Genomic DNA, 18826 nt, shown 5'->3' on the forward strand with positions numbered 1-18826 from the left:
TCTCCAAGAACTTGTCCAAACCTTTCTTCAAGCCAGGTACACTCACCCCCTTTACAGCATCCTCTGGCACTGAATTCCAGAGCTTAATTGCATATTGAAAAAACAATTTTTGGCATGTTGTTTTAAATGTGCTACTTCCTAACTTCTCTTGCCTAGCTGGGTTTCTCTAAGTTCCACCTTGCCTGGCACAGTGACCATTCTCCCAGGGAGACAGTCTAGTGCTAGGTGAAGCACTCTTGTTTTCTAAATACTACTATAAGCACCCTTTGTGCTAGAAGTGCTGCAGCAGCTACTATGCCACTGTAGAATGCCCTACATGGTACAACTTCAAGCTGATAAGTGGAGGCAAGACAGAACTGAAGGCAGGAGGACAGAGGGCCCCAGGGTCTATACTACTGAAGATGGATGTGCAAGAGCAGGATTAGCCCACATGGCCACAAATGCTGCTTACAGGAACTTTTTGCCCCATTCCCACCCCCACCTCCCAAAATAAGCAGGACTTTGCAAGCTGTCTCCCTCCTGCATACATGATTGATGCATAGAGAAGCAACACAAGAGAACAGCCCAGTGCACCCACAGCTTTGGGTCCTTCCCAACAGCTGTGCAAGGGAGGGAGCTGCTTCTAGCATAAAACATTTTAAATGAGTGGTCATAAGTCCCTTTTTTTTTTTTTAACCACATTACAAAAGAGATTGGAATAATTTCTCATGAAAAAGCCTTTTAAGGCTGGTGGAAAGCAGAGTATCCTATTTACAGGGCAGCTCCAGTAAGCCAGCACTGGCCGCTGGGTACAGTGCAGCCCATACTTTGGGTCCTCTAATTTTCTTTACAATTTTCACACGTTTGTTGGATGCAAAGCTCCTATCTTAATATGGCCTAGCCAGTTTTCAGAGCTTTCCCTGCCAGAGAGAGATTAGGAAAGGTTTAGCAGCCTTGCCTCCTCCTTGCAGTGCAAGATCTGAGAAAATGGTCTAAAGCACTCATAAGCCTCCTTTGTGCCCGTCCAGGCACAGGAACTATAGCCAGGTCCAGCTGCTGTGGTGTAGCTTTGTTTATTTATGTCCACAAATATTTCAAAAAAATTACAAAATACTCAAAATGGAGAAAACACAGAACTCACAATTTTCTGGGTTTCTACTCAGTTTTACACTGTGTTACCCCATGGCAAACTACTCATATATACATTAAGATTCAAGATATATATATATATATAGATATATATATATATATATAGAAATGACTGTCAGAATGTACACTCTGCTTAATGCTGCTGGAACAAACAGGAGGTGTGACCATGGCGACACCACACAAAGATAAGGGAAAAAAAAACCACACAAAAACAGGACCCCTCCCTAGCATCCCTGAACAGAAAGGGGTAACAGGCGCCGCTCCAGATAAAAGTGTTCCTAACCAACGCCAGTGCTGCCCTCCAAGGCCAAAATAGCATTCAAATATTTAAATAAATAGTTTGACATATATAAACTTCTGCTAAAAAAACAAAATGCCAGGAGGCGGAGGAGGCATGGGCCAGAAAATGAATTGCACTCAATCAAGAACGTGCTGGGGAGAGAGTGGGAAGCCTTCCTTGGATCAGTAACACAGACCTCTCTTCTCACCGTGGCTTCCCTGTCCTCAGCTACAACTGGGGAAGGGCTGAGCTCTCGTCACTTTGTTCACTGCTAGAATCTTTGCCCTGGCATTGTCACCACACGACTTCCACCGAGGTCACTATTTACAAAGACTGTGATCGGAATACTTACACCTAGCAACCAGCGAAATACTTCATGGCTACGTCTGCTTCTTTGCTGAAATATCAACCTAGAAAGTTTGGTCCTTGGGGTTGATCCCTCTGGAAAGCTGAGCTTCTCAGCGTGGAAATGGTATTTTTGGTTCTGTGATTAAGTCGGTACTAAGCTGACAGAACTTGACAGTGTGAACCCCATGAGCTCCAGCTAATAATCAGGAGGGGTCAGTGGCATGGTGACAGCTACCTATGAGGAAACTGATTCAGGAACAGAAAGTGGATACAAAGAAATGGAAGCAGAGGCTACACTTATTTAACAGGATGAAGCTCTCCTCGCTTGGCACACACTATCCACTGCTGTTAGGAATGGCCCAAGACAGATGGGCATTTATTTTGAGCAATGTGCACACAGTATAGTGCAAGGAATGATTAAGTGCACCCTTTATCTGCTGCAGCTCAGTACAGAACCAAGACGCTGACCTCTACATATAACAGTCTACAGACAGAGCCCTGGGAAACTCTCTCTCCGCTGCTGCCTCAGAGAAGATATCCAGCTCCGGGAGTAGCCTGGAAACAGAATGGGGTAGTACAGCACCCGCCAGCCAAACCTTATTTCATCTTATAGAAGGGAATCTCTCAGTAACAGCCCTTCATTGCAGGGACGCTGTGAGGTTATTTGGTGCACCGTAAGGTGTCAAAGCAGTTACTGCTTATGTAAAAAAAAAAAAAAAGGCATGGGAGTCAGAGTAACATGTGATGCACACAAAAAGAGAACAAAACCATTTTGACAGCTGAAATAGTATTTGCATGAAAACTATGTGCATAGAGGAGAAGATGAGGCCCTGGCGTCAGCGTCAGTGACAGAAAACCTTTAGTCTGTACGACCATCCTTCCGAGGGCAAGATACTGGAATCTCTCAGAGTGGCAGAGGAGAGGAGAGAGCGCGTCACAGGGCAGTCTGCACCAGGGCCTGGGCTAACAGTTTACTAAATGGATTTCTCTCTCTCCTCCTCTAATGATTATCACTGCTACCACGCCAAGCTTTAAGCTTTTTCCCTGGGAAACTAGTGCCACCCAGTTTTTCCCCTTTAATTAAAGGGATAATAATAATAATAATTCTGTTAAAAAATCTACTCTGTATTCTCTCAGTAACAGGTAGGAATTTAAAATTAGCAATATCGACTGGATAAAACAGGACTCTAAATGTGTTTGTTTCTCTTTAAAATATATACAGACTTCAAAAGCCATGCTTACAGAACGGAGCACTCAGAAAATGCTGAAGGTTTCCTACACTGTATTAAAATAAAAGAAGATTTGTAATTATAGCACTTCAGTTGGGAAGGTGAAGCTGTCTGCAATCCTTATTACTATAACTGAATGTCTCAACGCACAGTGACAGAGGAACTGGATTCTAGCACCTACGAAAGGATCCCTTCTCCGGCTGCTCATTGGTGATTTCCCGTCGGAGCAATGTCTTTATCATCAATGAGCACTAGCAGGTCAGAACGTCTTTTTTTGTAACTATACACAGAAATCGTCCCTTGATTTCCTTTTGCCACCGCCTCTGATGGTCCGGCAGAAAGCTTTCTTCTCTCCTCCCAAGAACTGGGCATCCCACTGCCAGCACTGCCGCCGAGTAAGGGGATTATAGCTGCTTGTCGCCTTCTTTCTTCAGCCGACTGAAAGAGGGAGGAGAACTTGTCACAGCAGAATCAGCAAACGCTCAGGGGCAATGCATGTGTACAGTGAGTGCCACTCAGCAGCCACGGCTGGGGCTTAGACAAATCCCAAAATCCCTGGCTACAGTAACAGGTGTCCAGACCTTCGGGGATAAGTCTCCCCTGCTCAGCGGCCGTGCTTTTTGGGCTTCCTCACTAGATCCTGATCTTTGCGGGCATCTCATCAGCAAACACAACAGGAGAAGCCGGTACGGTGTAAGGCTGGTTAAGCACAGAGCCCCCACTTTCTCCAGCCCCCTGCCTGCCCCACTCACCTGTAGTAATCTTCCTGACTAGGTAAGTGGCCCCCATGCATGTGCGGGTGCCCATGCAGCCACTGCTGTTCCATTGCCAACCTCTGTAGCTCAGCTGACTGGGCATGCATTGCTTGCAGCTGGTGAGCCGCTGACATAGGGGGTGGGATAGCTCCAGGTAAGTCGCGAGGGTAAGGGGTGCCTGCAAGGAAGAACAGAATGGAGTGAAACCTAACAGCAACAGATGGCCAGAAAACCACGCTTCCCATGCGGCTGTTTTTTTAAGGCAGGTTTAATGCCCCTCCCATTGTGCAGGCTCTCAGTCCTAAGCTCATAGCTTGCACCCTGCACTGGGATCTTAGCATTAGCTCTCATCTGAATGCTCTCTCACCCCCAGGGCTAGCACATACTCACAAGAGCCTTCCATTCCCAGCTACCCACTGGTTCTCCTCCCTTCCAAATTCAGTCAGCGCACAACAGTCCTTGGCTGGAGGCCAGGAACCCGGCTAATGTGAGCCCTAAGCCTGGCCACTAGGGTCACCACTGAATAATCAACACAGTGGCCTATTTGTGATTCTTCCACCTCCAGTACATGAGCAGATCCATTTCCCAAGCCCTGCCAGGCGTTCCCAGCATCCCACAGATGACGACAATTAGCACGGCGCTTCTGCAAAAGAATCCAGCCCCTCCAAGCAAGCCCATTGCCCTTGCGGTTTTGTGTTGCAGACGTAGCTGTGTGTTGTCAGGTCTTTCCCGGGGGCTGTGAGCACTGCCTCCACAGGATGCCCTCTGCATGGCAGTGCAGAGCACTTGTCGGAGCTGGCCCAGCTCTCATCCACAGTACAGTTTGGTTCCAGCCATTAGAAAAGAAATGAGTCTGTCTGTCTGTCCCAGTTGTTGTACCCCCCCCCCCCCCCCAGCAGCAGCTGCATGCAGATGTGGAACCTGGCCACACACATCTCATCCACCCGCACTCACCAAACACCGGGTGCCGAAGCATCTCGTGCTCATGGGGCGGCTGTCCGATCAGTGGGTTTGGAATGGTACCAGGAGGGTAAGGGAACCGTGCCAAGTGAGGTCCAGCTGTCAAGGGATCCACTAATGGGTGGACGGGTCCAGCCGAACCTAGAAGAGAAGCAGTGATGTTAGTCACACCTTGGGGAGAGTGCTGCGAGCACGTTTCATTACCTGGAGCTGCGTCTGCTCTCTTCCACAACTGCTGTGCCAGAACAGTATTTTAAACCTTGTCTCTCTGCAGAGAGCACCCCTGGACCCAGGCCTGCTCAGGTCTCCTCGCCTCAGAAACAATCACTGCTATTACTACCTGCCCCTGCCTTTTAAACACCACACATTTCATCATGGCCGGTCCTTACCTTGACAACTAAAAAAGAAATGAAAGCAGGAGTAGATGAGCTTCTCAACCACAGAGCAGAGGTGAAATTAAAGCCCCTGTGTTTTGTCAGACAATGCAGGCAGCAATATAAGAACGGCTGCATGTGAGGCGTGCCTCCCAATCCCACATATTGCACAAATGTGTGAACACTGCGGTTCTCTGAATGTGCTTAAATTTAGGAATCTCAATGTGGCACTCTCTTATAGACACTGGACGTGACCACGTTCAGCACATTGTATGACCTGTGTGTCTGGCTCTTTTTCCTTCCCAAACCATCTCTCTCCATTTCTGTCCTCTAGCACATCACCACTCTCTCTCATGCCCTCCGATCTGAGATGTTGTGGCCTGTGCCAGAGCCTTTCCATGTGTCTTCGTGACAGCAATTACATTCTAGCATCTCCTTTTCTGAGTTATAATCCCCAGGAGCGACTCTGTCCCATGCCTAGGAGGCCTGAATCAGTGCTATCTAAGGTGTGATGCTGCTGTCGCAACACAACGGCCAGTGGCAGGAGGCACTAGAAAGTGGAGTGTGCCGGGCTGACACTTAGCTACAAGATAAAGATGGGCTCAGATTCCAACTGAAGTCACCAAGAAAAAAATGGACGAGCCCAAGACCAGGCTTCCTAGGGCTAGGATATGGATACAAACGCTTCGGATTAGCTGAGAATGTTTGTGGCATTGTATCTAAGAAAATCAAGCTGTGCTTTAGTGAGAGACAGGACCTAAGGCAGCAGGCTGTGTGATGAATCATTTAAGGTGAGAAGGTAAGAGGTCACACACTCATGCCTGACCGACTGCAAGGCAAACTCATTACCTGACGTCAGAAATCTTCCTCTCGCCTTTCTGAACAGACCAACTTGTCCTGAGCTGCCTGGACATATGGCAGACAAACTTCCCAAGAAGTCACCCCACTCCAAGGGACGGACTGCCTTCCCATTTCTCCTCCTCAGTGCAAATCTAACTTAATCCACTGGGACTGATGTTTACTGTGTGCTCACTACCTCCGAGAGGGGTTTCTGCTGAATGACAGGAGAGGAGGGAGGCAGCACCTCATTCTCACAGGCCTCTCAGCCACTTGGACCACCACCACCAGCACACACTCGTTACACTAACCATGTCCCATAGCTTCTGGAGCAGTGGTGGTCAAGCACGGATAAACATGACAACCCCCAAGGAAAGGATGCGCTCACCGAGCACAAGATGGAGAAATTCTCCACACCCCCTGTGTTTCTCTCAGCTAGCCCCCACTCTGGCCCCCTCCCCAATCCCCAGCGCCCTCCATGCCTTGTAAATTCATGTTATTTATTTACCAGGAAAGTGGACTGGAACACATGTGCCGCTTTCAGCCACGCCTGGCCACGCCTTAGCGTTACAGCAGCAGTCTACTGAAAACATACAATAGCATAAGATGCTTCTATTGCTTACAGATGCACACAGATGTAGTCACATTCAATTCTTTCAAATGCCCTTTTAACTTTATTCAATGCATCGGTCTTTGCTGTTCACTGGGCGACAGACTTTACATTTGCTCTCATGTTGACTGACTAATGCCTCCTCTGAATTCTCAGGAGCGCTGGATAGGTCTGAAGGTAAGAACTGCCACTCAGTCTGTCGCTAATCAGAAATATCCTTCCCTCCGTTAAGCCATGCTGCTATCTTTAGCTGAAGAATGCAAGCAGAACGTACCTCCTGTCCCCCAGAGCCTGGAAACCTGACGCCACCATCTCCTCCCGGGACTCTAGCATGCCCTGGATCCCAAGCTCTCTCAATGGCAAACATCCAGACTCATAACCTTTCACCCCTCAATGTGCACAGCACAACAGAGCATCTCACACAGCCTGGCACCAGCTGCCTTCTACCATCCTGTCCAGCACAGCACAGATTCGAGCCTCTGCTTCCAGGATCGCTGACGGCGTATAAAAACGCTTCACATTCTCTAAGCACCAATGTCAGGGGATGTCACATGGAGCAGGCACCAGAACCAAGTGCATGCAGCAGGGCTGTTTGGGTCATGCCCTGAGAAGGACCTTTGCTCTTCAGGACAGACGGCACTAGCATCTGTAGGAGAGGAGACTCTTGGCCACATAAACAGCAACATCTGCTGGCCAGCTTAAGGGTAGCAATGGTGCAGTCTTAGATGGGGTCCTAACAGGGAACTCGCACATATAAAGGGGCAGGGTGCCCAGCAAAGACTGCCTGCAGGGATTAGAGAAGCAATCGCATCATCAGCTGTGAGAACCTCAACATGCCAGCTCCAACAGAACCGCAAATGTACATTTCAGGTAGAGTAGGTGGGGGTCCCTACCCCGGAGGGCTTACAATCTAAGTTTGTAGCTGGGGCAGCACCAGCAGCGGGATTTGAACCCTGGCTGCTCTGGGTCACTCTGAGAATTCCCTGCAGTTCAGGGCTAGGCAGGGCCTGACTGATTTCAGACTGCACGATAACCTTTTCTGTCTTGTCCTGTCACAGTAAACTTGCCAATGCTTAGTGTCCACCGTCAGCAGTCCTAGGCTGGACTGGGTCTCACAGGACCAGATACAAATATCCAACCCAGTCAGAGAGCAAGCCGTGCTGACAGAATCTAACTGTGAAGGGACGTTTAAATAGAAAATGCTTCCAGTCCTGCTGCAATGCCCCTGCTATTTATGGAAATGCCATTCATACCCCAGAAGGTGCTGGTGGATGCCAACTGGGAGTGATCACAGCAAAACGGTAGCGCACCCGGCCTGAGGAGGACTGGATGCATGGCTGCCCAGGCTCACCTTGATGCAGCGGGTCCTGTTGATGAAGGTGCAGGTGTGAGTGTATGTGCGAGTGCTGGTGGTGATGAGGAGTCACGTTGAACATCTGGAGCCGTGCCAAGGGATCGTTTGTCAGCGATGCCATACGCTCAGCATGTATCCGCTCTGCAGCTAGTCTCTCAGGATACGTCATTTCAGGCCGCAGCTGGGGCCCCGCCAGTGCCAGTCTCTCTCGTTCCAGGGGATTCAAACCGGGGTGAAAGGAGGCAAAGGGGTGAGGTCCTGCTGTTGGGGGGATGGTCAGAGCACCATGCCTGGCAAAATGTTCCATTGGGTTGGCAGCAGGATGCAACGAGTCCAGCTCTGGCGGTTTCACCTCAAAGCCCGGCTTCATCCTCTCCCGCAGTTCCCGCTCTCGGATCTCCCTTTCCCGAATCTCTCGCTCCCGCAACTCCCGCTCCCGAATGGTAGGGTCCACATTATACAAACCAGGCATGTGGTAAGCCAGCAGGGGGTCATTGGGGTTCAGTGGAACGAAGAAAGGATGGTTGCGATTCGTGGGCGACATGACGTGGGAGCGGGGCATACTCGCTCAGAGTCCGGAGAGCGGGCGTGTCTGGCCCAATATAGGGCGGAACTGCGGCAATAGTTGTAGGTGGAGGCTCAAAGGAAGCTCTGATGTGTGCCGGTCCGCTCAGCTGGGCCTCCCCGAGACGTCCGTCGTGAGATGAGCCAGAAGCTTTCTGCTGCACAGGAGAGATAGGAAGCATGCGGTTAGGTACAGGTCCCTCTCAAACACCCTGCAATGACCCAGGAGGCAGGAACGTACCGTGGCTCTCTCTGCTTCTCTCTCTCGCTCCCTCTCTTTCTCCTTCTCCTTCTCCCGTTCCCGTTCTTCTCGAGCTTTCTGCTCTGCTTCTCGCTTGGCCTTCTCAATTGCCTCCTCCCTTTTCTTGGCGAGTTTTGATCCTGCTAGTGGCATGAAGTAGAGATCGGTTCTCGCGCAGGAGTTGTAACCACGGTCCAGGTGTTTGTAGAACCTGGAAGAGGCAAAAAAAAAAAACTGTTCAGCAGGTGTCACCCCAAACAGGTCCAGAACAGCGTTTGTTTACGACATTCAGCTGCATAGCAGAGGACTTCCACCAATTATGCCAAAAGCAGATTCACCTCTCTCTCAAGAAGAGATCAGCACCTCTAAACCCTCGCTAAGCCTTAAGAATGTAACATATATCATGCTGGATCAGATCAAAGGCTCATCGAGCACACCATCCTGTCTCCAACAGCGGCCAATTCAGGCCACAAGTACCCAGGAGCATCCCAAAGAATAACCAGGGATAAGCAATGGCTTTCCCAAATCTACAAGGCTAATAGTTTATACACTTTTCCTCTAGAAATTTGTCCAAACCCTTTTTAAACCCAGCTACGCTAACTGCTTTCACCACGTCCTCTGGCAGCAGTTTAATTGTGCACTGGGTAAAAAATACTGTCTTCAATTTGTTTCAAATCTGCTATCGATTAGCTTCATGGGGTGCCCCCTAGTTCTTGTTCATTATTATTTTATTTGAAAGGGTAAATAACCGTCCACCTATTTACCTATTCCACCCACTCAAGATTTTATAGATCTCTACCAAATCTCCTGTATTTTGGTTGCCCTTTTCGGAACTTTTCTAGTTCCATAGCGTCTTTTTTGAAACGCGGCGACCAGAATTGCACAGAATGCTCAAGATGTGATCGCAGCACGGATTCTGATTTATTTTCTATTCCTTTCCTTAGAATGCCTAACATTCTATTTGCTGAGGATTTAAAGTATTGTCCACAATGACTCCAAGGTCCTAATACAGAACCCAGCATCGTGTACCTCCAGTCTGGATTCTTTTTCCCTGCGTGCACCACTTTGCATTTAGACACCCACCCCCCCAGTCTTGCAAAATCTTCTTGAAATTCCTAACAATTTTGCAAAATTCTTTATCACCTGCACCTTTAATCACCTCGCTCGTCGCTCCCTTTACCAGATCATTCATAAATGCATTGAAAAGGACCGGTCCCAGTACAGATCCTCGAGGCATTCAGTCCTGCTCTCTGCTTCCTGTCTTTTCACAGCTGGACCCTGCCTCCTCTTCCATGATTTTGTTTTCCTGAGGGACTTTGTCAAACGCCTTCTGCAAGTCCAGTTCATCCTTGTCCATTTGTTTGTTAACCCCCCCCCCTTCAGAAAAATCTAACAGATTTGTAAGGCAAGATTTCCCTTTACTATCTATCGGGCCGATGCAGTAAAGTGCGCTCAGCCCGAGCGCAGCCCCCGTTTGGCCGCGCATTTTCGATGTGCTAGCTTTACCCCTTATACAGTAAGGGGTAATAGCGCATGGAAAACGCACGTCCAACCCCCCCGAAACTAATAGCGCTCGCAACATGCAGATGCACATTGATGGGCCTATTAGTAATTCCCGCGCGATACAGAAAGCAAAATGTGCAGCCAAACCACACATTTTACTCTCAGAAATTAATGCCTGCCCAAAGGTAGACGTTAATTTCTGCCGGCACCGGGAAAGTGCACAGAAAAGCAGAAAAAACTGCTTTTCTGTGCACCCGCTGATTTAATATCATGGCGATATTACGTCGGAGGCCCCAAAAATAAAAAATCAACAATCTGCCCGTGGCGCAGGTTGGAAGACAGACGCTCAATTTAGTCGGTGTCTGGTTTCCGAGCCCTGTCAGCGGGTTCGAGAATAGACACTGGTAAAATTGAGCGTCGGCTGTCAAAGCCACTGACAGCCGCCGCTTCTGTCAAAAAGGAGGCTGTCTGTTGTAAGGACCAACCAGTTTGGAGGGTGACAGGGTTGCACCCTTGCCCTGCTTCCTGTAGCCACCACTGGAGCCGAGAACATACTTCCATAGGTAGGTGGAGGCAAATTGATTAGTCTTGGGACAGCGGGTTCCAACGTGACAGCAGGGAGCGTTGAAGTGGTTGCATGTGTGCCCTCCCCCATGGTACTACCTCCAGGGTCGACGCCAAACTGAGGACTGAAGATAGCTCCACATCTTGGGGCATACTGACTTCATCAACCGACACATTTGGGACATCAACTTCCTTATTTGTGAGGAAGACCTTGCCCTGCTTGGTGTCAAACCAGACTCCCAAATATTCCAAGGACTGCGAGGGCTTGAGACTGCTTTTGTCCATGTTTACGACCCAACTGAGCTCCTGAAGCAGGTACTGGTACTGGTCACCCGGAGACTCTCTTCCACTGACTTCGCCTGGATCAACCAGTCGTCCTAGTATGGGTGCACCAGGATTCCTTCTTTCCTCAGTGCCGCCGCCACGACCACCATAATTTTGGAAAACGTCTGGGGGCGGTGTTGCCAGGTCGAAGGGCAGCACCCGGAACTGCTAATGGTAGCCTAGCACCACAAAGCATAGGAAACACTGGTGGTCTTGGATTGGAATGTGAAGGTAGGCCTCAGTGAGGTCCAGGGAGGTTAAGAATTCTCCCAGTTGTACAGCCATTATGACAGAGCATAGCATTTCCATGTAGAAATGAATTACTCGTAGATGAAGGTTGATGCTCTTGAGGTCCAGGATAGGGCAAAAAGGAATCCTCCTTCTTGGGTTCAATGAAATAGATGGAATAGCACCCTGTATTTTCCTGGGGTGTAGGTACTGGAATTATAGCAATCAAATTGAGGAGCCTTGTCAAGGTAATTCCCACTGCCAGCTTCTCGTGCTGGGAGTGGCACGGAGACATCATGAATATGTCCCGAGGGATGCTGAGAAACTCCAGAGCATATCCATCTTGTATGATATCCAGTATCCATTTGTCCAATGTGATCTCAACCCACTACTGGTAGAAGAGGGATAGTCAACCCCCTATCTCCTCATCTTGTGGATGGGTCATCAAAACATCATTGGGAAGTTCGGGCCGAACCTGAACTCAAATCGGCCCCTCTTTTTGGTTGTCGACTCCGAAAGGACTGAGACCTTCCCAAGGACCGAGATGGCTGAAATGACTAGTTCCTGTAGGGCTGAAAGCGCTGGGAGCACCTGGCCCGACCCCTCATAGGCGAGGGGCGCTGCAACCTCCTCCTATCATCTTCCGGTAGCCAAGGCACTGGAGATTCACCCCACTTACTGGCCAGCTTTTCCAATTCGCTACCAAATAGGAGGGATCCCTTAAAGGGCATCTTTGTAATGTTTGCGCCTTGGAGGTTGCGTCTGCTGACCAATTCCACAGCCACAGCTGTCTTCTGGCCGCCACCACTGAGGCCACTCCTCTGGCCAAGGTACGGACTAGGTCAGAGCCCGTATCTGCTAAAAAAAGCAGTGGCAGGATCCATAGCCTCTCTGGAAGGCGCTCCTGAGTTATCTTACTCTATCAAGAGAAGCAGGCACGAGCGAGCCACTAGGCCACAAGAAGCAATCTGTAGTGCCATTGCTGTTGCGTCAAAGGCTTGTTTAAGAATGGATTCCAACCGCCTATCATGCGCATCCTTTAAGGCCACTCCTCCCTCCACTAGCATAGTTGTTTGCTTCGAAACGGCGCAGACCAGGGTGTCCACTTTGGGGAAACGCAGGTGTTCTCTGGCTGTCCATATGGCCAAAATGGTGAGACGGACAGTGAAATGCTAAGAGAAATTAGGGAAGCTAACTAAACTGGTAATGCAGTAATAATGGGAGAATTCAATCACTCCCTGCCATTCAATCACTCCCTGCCATTTTTTGAATCTTCCGCACCAAAATTGTATGAATTCCTTGTTGGTCCCCCCGATGCAGCCACCGGCGAAACACGGGACCGTGTTGGGGCACCTTGAAAATTATTTTGCCGTGATAGTATTATGCAGTGGAGTTGCCGCAATAAAATTATAAATTGCATTCACATCAATTGTTTGAAATTCTCCTTTGATCAGGACATACAAAAGTCTATACTCTGCACTTTTGGATTTGGATTCAATTACCCCAATATTGACTGGGTAATTGAAACATCAGGGCATGCTAGAGTGATAAAGTTCCTGGATGGAATAAATGACAGTTTTATGGAGCAATTGGTTCAGGAGCCAACGAGAAAGGGAACAATTTTAGATCTAATTCTCAGTGAAGCGCAGGATTTGGTGAGAGAGGTAACAGTAGTGATCATAATACGATCAAATTTGAATTGATGACTGTAAGGGGGACAGTATGTAAATCCACGGCTCTAGCGCTAAACTAAGAAAAAATTTGAAAAGATGGTGGCCATAGAGGCAAAAACTCACAATAAAAACCTTTAAAAATATATCTGAAGCAGAAAGCCTGCAAGGGAGTCAGTTGGACCATTGGATGATCAAGGGGTTAAAGGGGCACTTAAAGAAAAGGCCATCATGAAAAGATTAAATGATTTCTTTGCTTCAGTGTTTACTGAAGAGGATATTGGAAAGATACCCGTTCCTGACAAAGTTTTCATAAGTGATGATTCAGATCAACTGAACCAAATCATGGTGAACCTGGAAGATGTGGTAGGCCTTATTGACAAAATGAAGAGTAGTAAATCACCTGGACCAGATGGTATACACCCCAGGATTCTGAATGAACTAAAAAAATGAAATTTCAGACCTATTAGTAAAAATGTGTAACCTGTCATTAAAATCATCCAATGTATCTGACGACTGGAAGATGGTCAATGTAACCCCTATATTTAAAAAGGGATCCAGGGGTGATCCGGGAAACCATAAACCAGTGAGCCTGACTTTAGTGCCGGGAAAAATCGTGGAAACTGTTATAAAGAATAAAATCACAAAACTTTTAGATTGACATGGTTTGATGGGACACAGCTAGCATGGATTTTATCCAAAGGAAGACTTGCCTCACACATCTCCTACATTTTTTGAAGGGATGAATAAACGTGGACAAAGGTGAACCAGTAAATGTGGTGTATTTGGATTTTCAGAAGGCGTTTGACAAAGTCCCGCATGAGAGGCTTCTAAGAAAACTAAAAAGTCATGGGATAGGAGTTGATGTCCTTTTGTGGATTACAAGTTGGTTAAAAGACCGAAAACAGAGAGTAGGATTAAATGATCAGTATTCACAGTGGAAAAAGGTAAACAGTGGAGTGCCTCAGGGACATATGTACTTAGATCGGTGCTTTTTAATATATTTATAAATGATTTGGAAAGGGGTATGATGAGTGAGGTGATCAACATGCAGATGACACAAAATTATGCAGAGTAGTTATATCTCAAGTGGATTGTGATGAATTGCAGGTTCCTTGCAAGACTGGAAGATTGGGCATCCAAATGGCAGATGAAATTTAATGTGGATAAGTGCAAGGTGATGCATATAGGGAAAAATAACCCTTGCTGTAGTTACACAATGTTAGGTTCCATATTAGGAGCTACCACCCAGGAAAGAGATCTAGGCATCATAGTGGATAATACATTGAAATCATCGCCCCAGTGTGCTTTGGCAATCAAAAAAGCAAACAATGTTAGGAATTATGTCATAATGCCTCTATCTATTGCTCCATGGTGAGACTGCACCTTGAATACTGTGTGCAGTTCTGGTCATCGCATCTCAAAAAGGAGAAAGTGCAGAGAAGGGCGACCAAAATGATAAGGGGCATGGAACAGCTGCTCTATGAGGAAAGGCTAAAGAGGTTAGGACTGTTCAGCTTGGAGAAAAGACGACTGTGGGGGGGATATGATAGAGGTCCACAAATCATGAAAGGACTTGAACAAGTTAATGTAAATCAGTTATTTACTCTCTCAGATAATAGGAGGACTAGGGGAAACTCCATCAAGTTAGCAAGTAGCTCATTTAAACAAATTGAAGACAATTCTTTTTCAGTCAGCACGGAGTTAAGCTCTGAAATTCATTGCCAGAGGATGTGGTTACAGCAGTTAGTGTAACTGGATTTAAAAAAGGTTTGGAGAAGTTTCTAGAGGATAAATAAGCAATACTTAATAAGCAATAGTAGCTTGTGATCTATTTAATATCTGGGTACTTGCTAGGTACTTGTGACTTGGATTGGCCTTGTTGAATACAGCATACTGTGATTGATGGACCATTGGTCTGACCCAGTATGGCATATGTTCAGATCCAGTGGGTACAGAGCTTCCAATGTCTGACCTCCTTTAAAACTTGGCTTCCAAGTGCGTCCCATTCCAGGTCAATCAACTCCTGGATGGCTTCCAGCATCGGAAAATAGCAAGAGGCTTTCCATAGAGACACCAGGATGGGATTCTTCTTAGGTTCCGTCATAGGGTCTTTGTCAGAGACTCCCATAGTCTTCAGAGTCTGGGAAACCTGGGCCGGCAATTCATCTCTATGGAAAAACTGTAACTTGGTCCGATATGGCTCCAAACCTGGAGGGATTTCCCCATCCTTCAATGAATCTGCATCCCCTTCGTTGTGTCTGGGTCTCTGTCATGGATACCCTTGGTGAGGCGAGGCATGTCTTGAGGCCTGCTGACAGGGCTGGGAGAGTGAGGCCTTCCCTGCTGGGGTTCGGTCTGGACAGGGGCAGGAGAGACAGACTGCGCCCGTATGAAGGCTTGAAGGCCTTGCAAAAATTCCAGCTAAGAAAAGGTTGACGGGTCCATACGTAACCCAGGAGGAACCGGAGTAGGTGCAGCTGAATTTCCCTCCTCTGAGGTAGACCCAAGCCCCAGGATTACTCAGATCCGGGATGATACCGGATAAGGTCATGGGAGGAGCTGGGCTTGGAAAAGTTCTGTGAGTCCAACCCTCCCTGGGCCTCCTCACAGTGCTGACATAGGAAAGACTCCGGATGAGACTGTGTGTCATTTATGCTTCTTCGCTGCTGGGTCCATAATAAACTGTAGCTGTGCGCTCAGCCGGCTAGCGCCTGAAATAAAGTGCGCACATATCGAGTACTGGTGCGTGTTAAGTAGAAGCAAACGTATATGCAAACCTATGCGCGCAGGTACGTGCACCAGTATGCGCCACGTTAGGCACACAGTGCGTGCGTAGAACCGGCACAGCCCGCACATACTGACGGCTATGGAGGGCAATGGAAATGCTCAAAACTGCATGCAAGATGGCAGCGCCGCAGCCTGCCACACTGTGCGCCCACCGAGCCTGAAGCGAGGCCTAGCCCATCGGGGTACTGCTCAACCCGCTTGGAAGCCCCCTTTCCTTATTCCAACGGGATTGGGAACGTCATCGGTACGACGCGCCGAGCAAGGAGACCGGAGGAAAGGCTTAGCGAAGCCCCTCCGTCTCTGAATCGGAAGGAATCCTACTTACCTGGGCTCAGCACTTACCGGCTGAGTACAGAGACGGTCTCTGGGTGCGGGGGGAGAGGGCTTTGGCTGTCACCGTCGAGCTCGGCTTCCTGCACCCGCAGCCTTTCAGCTGCTTCAGCAGCACAGTCCGTGCCAGGAACCGGGTACCGGACCAAGGCAACCTCTGAGGGATCTCGGAAATCACCTCAGGAATTCTCAACTGGCGGAGGGACCTTAAGGTATCACCGCAGGACAGCGGGGCTCGAGCTTTCTCCAATTGAAAGGTAAAATTTCCTTTTCTAAAGAGTACTACAATCCCGCTAAACACCAATGCTGGTGTAGGGAAAGCATGTCCTCATCTGCTAGGAGACGGAGAGATACTGGAGGGCTGAGGTCACTGCAGGGGAGTATCTAAGGTGACGTCAGCTTTAAACCTGACTCTGTCTCCATCTGCTGGCAGGAGAGCACATAACCCATTGGTCTTGAGTCCATCTGGCTACACACTAGGAAATAGTGCTTTATGGACACCTTTCCTCCATGAACTTGTCCAAACCTCTCTTAAACCCCGCTATGCTCGTCTCCTTGACCACATCCTCTGGCAACAGATTTCACAGTTTGATTGTGCATGGAGTAAAAAAGTACTTTCTATGATTTGCTTTACATCTACTACTTGTCAGTTTCTTGGACCTTTTACTAGCCTAGTAGTATGTGAAAGTGGGCATAACTGTTCCACCCCACTCATGATGTTATAAACGTCTTTCCTGTCCCCTCTCAGCCGTCTCTTTTCCGAGCTGATGATTCCTAGACTGCGCAGTCTCTCATCACAGGATCCCTTTTATTATTGTTGTCGTCCTCTGCACCTTTCCTAGTTCCGCGCTGTTTCTTAAGAAGGAGCACACCCGGTGCGGTCACGCGATCGATCAATAGTGCTCCTTGAAACTCCACTCCACTTTTCTTGTAAGTGTACTTATTCGAGTGCATGCAGACGCACAGCTTACAGGGAGCACTGCCCGCAAGAAACTGCTATACTTCTACCATAAAAAAGGGGTTATATTGTCACCAACTGTAATTCAGACTATATGGTTGCAAAGTCCCATTTTAATCTGGCAAATAAACCTAGAATAAATTCCAATCTTTTAAAGGAAAAAGAGCTCATCAGGCCGTGTAAGAGCCAATAAGAGTGGAGGCAGGCTAAAGGTCTCCTACCTGGCCGACTGGCTGGCGTGGCTGGGAGTATCCACCACCGTGGGCTCTGGAGACGGGCTTCGCGGTGGCAGTGGCGGGCTTTCTGGTTCCTCTGTTTCATCAGCTGCCTCCTCTTTGATTTGAATAGGTGGAATTGTGCAGGAGTTGGAGGCTGGGGTTGCAGATGGCACGGACACACTGGGGGCTGCTGCGGCTGTTGGGGCAGGGGAGTGAGCCTGACCTGCAGACATGGAGGAGGGGGTGGAGGTAGAGGAGCATGCTTGCGATGTGATGGAAGGAGGTCCTCCCCCAGGAATGAAGGGGTGCTGTGAGAAGGGAGGCTGGGGCGGGATCTGATGGAGTCCGCTGGTGGGATGGTTTGCCGATGGTGCAAGGCTTTGGCTTTGGGTCAGGATCGGGGGCTGGGCTGGAGAGGTCTGAAGTTGCTGGCTCTGAGGCATCAGCTGCAGGGGAGGAGGATGTGCCGATGGGGGGGTGATGAGTTGGAAGAGAACTTAGCGGTTTAAGAGCTGGAGGTGGTGGCAAGTTAGAGTTTATGGAGAATGGCGGGGGTCCAGAGAGATGGGGAGGGTGTTTGTGGGACTGTGGAGTGGGTACCTGAGAGATGGGCGTAGTCGGTGGGGGTTTGATATGGGGCATGGCCATAGGAGCAGGGGGCAAAGGCTGCTCCCGTGGATGCTGCAAGGACTGTGCTGACTGTTGTAGCTGGGAAGTAGTGTGATGTGCAGCCTGGGACTGTGGGGGAACCTGAGACTGGCATGTCTGGGGAGGGGCTGCATGTTGCAGCTGAGGCTGCAGGCTATGGGGTGCAGGAGCAGTTTGAGTGTGGAGAGGAGAGTGCGCATGTGGCTGGGAAGAGGAAGGTGCTGGAGGCTGGCTCTGGGAGCCTGACAGAGGCTGCATTGTCGGGTGAGGTGAGGGAAGTCTTTGGGGGCCTTGCTGTATGTGAGTATGTGCTGGAGGCTGAGACAGTGATGGGGAGGAGACCTGTGTCGGAGTCAGTGGGGCACTCTGTGCTGGAAGCATCACTGATCCTGGCGAGCCAGGAGCAGGCACTTGAGCAGGCAGCCCATTTTGCGTCTGTAGCACTGCTGGGGGCTGAGCAGAGGAGTCTGAATCGCTCTCATTGTCCTGAGGGCTGGGGATGCTGGGAGAAGTGCTGCGATTGTCCTGGTCAATGTCCTTGGGGTCACTGCTACCCTCGTCATTTACACTGCGGCTGTCTGAGCTCTCGCCCTCACCTTCACCCTCTGAGGGGGAGTTCGGTCGGCTGATCTCCTGCTCAGTCGTGAGAAAGGGAGAAAAACAGGAGGTGTGGCTGAGTCAGACAGATGTAGGTAAAATGTACTAGTAACAGAAGCCCTGAAACCTGAATACAAATTCCACTATTTAGTACAACAGGTTGGGCATAGAAACCCGCCCCCAACAAAATCTCATAAACACTAGGCTCAATCCCGGGGTGAGTGTGGAGGAGGAAGGGACCTGCATCACTGGTCTCTCATCACTTTCCATGCAAGCAAGCTTGCAAGGTCCCTCTATCCCTTCTGCTACAAGCGAG

At 48.9% G+C, this 18826-nt stretch overlaps 1 protein-coding gene across 1 annotated transcript in view; it reads right to left on the reverse strand.

Moving 5' to 3' along the window:
* Positions 1–1027: 1027 nt before the first annotated feature.
* RERE (arginine-glutamic acid dipeptide repeats) overlaps positions 1028–18826 on the reverse strand; it is a 296711-nt gene continuing 278912 nt past the window's right edge. The window contains 9 exon segments of the mRNA XM_029579229.1: positions 1028–3423; positions 3738–3918; positions 4695–4841; positions 6420–6494; positions 7873–8431; positions 8433–8594; positions 8681–8891; positions 17269–17741; positions 17743–18546. Coding sequence (XP_029435089.1) covers positions 3390–3423; positions 3738–3918; positions 4695–4841; positions 6420–6494; positions 7873–8431; positions 8433–8594; positions 8681–8891; positions 17269–17741; positions 17743–18546 — 2646 coding nt within the window. The 3' untranslated portion in view covers positions 1028–3389.

This window comes from Rhinatrema bivittatum, chromosome 15 (assembly GCF_901001135.1).
Source record: "Rhinatrema bivittatum chromosome 15, aRhiBiv1.1, whole genome shotgun sequence".
In the NCBI taxonomy this organism is placed as follows: Eukaryota; Metazoa; Chordata; class Amphibia; order Gymnophiona; family Rhinatrematidae; genus Rhinatrema; species Rhinatrema bivittatum.